This window comes from Eimeria mitis, genomic scaffold, assembly GCF_000499745.2.
Source record: "Eimeria mitis Houghton genomic scaffold, Emh_scaff647, whole genome shotgun sequence".
Classification (NCBI taxonomy): Eukaryota; Apicomplexa; class Conoidasida; order Eucoccidiorida; family Eimeriidae; genus Eimeria; species Eimeria mitis.
This window is the reverse complement of record NW_013574631.1, coordinates 6209-6593: the sequence shown is the minus strand read 5'-3', so window position 1 is coordinate 6593 and position 385 is coordinate 6209. Positions and strand designations below refer to the sequence as shown.

The 385-nt window shown below is 64.9% G+C and overlaps 1 protein-coding gene across 1 annotated transcript in view; it reads left to right on the top strand.

Moving 5' to 3' along the window:
* EMH_0018550 (uncharacterized protein) overlaps positions 1-269 on the top strand; it is a gene marked incomplete at both ends in the record, with an annotated part of 1447 nt that extends 1178 nt beyond the window's left edge. The window contains 2 exons of the mRNA XM_013501175.1: positions 46-105; positions 211-269. Of these exons, the coding sequence (XP_013356629.1) occupies positions 46-105; positions 211-269 (119 nt within the window). The remainder of the gene's footprint in view (positions 1-45; positions 106-210) is intronic.
* Positions 270-385: the final 116 nt, after the last annotated feature.

Below are 385 nucleotides of genomic sequence, written 5' to 3'. Positions count from 1 at the left end.
CGTGCGGCATGCCTGGAGTACCGCTAGGTGTGGGACGTGTCGCAGGGGGTCGCGCAAGTGGGGTGCCAGGTCGTTGGCTGGAGGGTGGATGGGGTGCTGGGGAAGGTCCACGCCTGGGATCTCCAGTAGATGGTGGCGCAGCAGTTCGTTGGCTGTGACCTCTGCGTGGAGCAGCGCCAAATCTGGGTTCTGCGGGGGGTTGTGACGCAGGTACACCATCGGATCGTCGGCTGGATGCAGATGAGCGTGGAGCAGAGCCGGGTCTGTGATGTGGGCCACGCGGGTCCGCACCTGGATGAAAGCCCTCTCCAGCGGATGATGTAGATGCGCGCGGGTGAGGCGACGGTGAGGGAACGTGCGCAACGGACGCCCTTCTACGTAGACC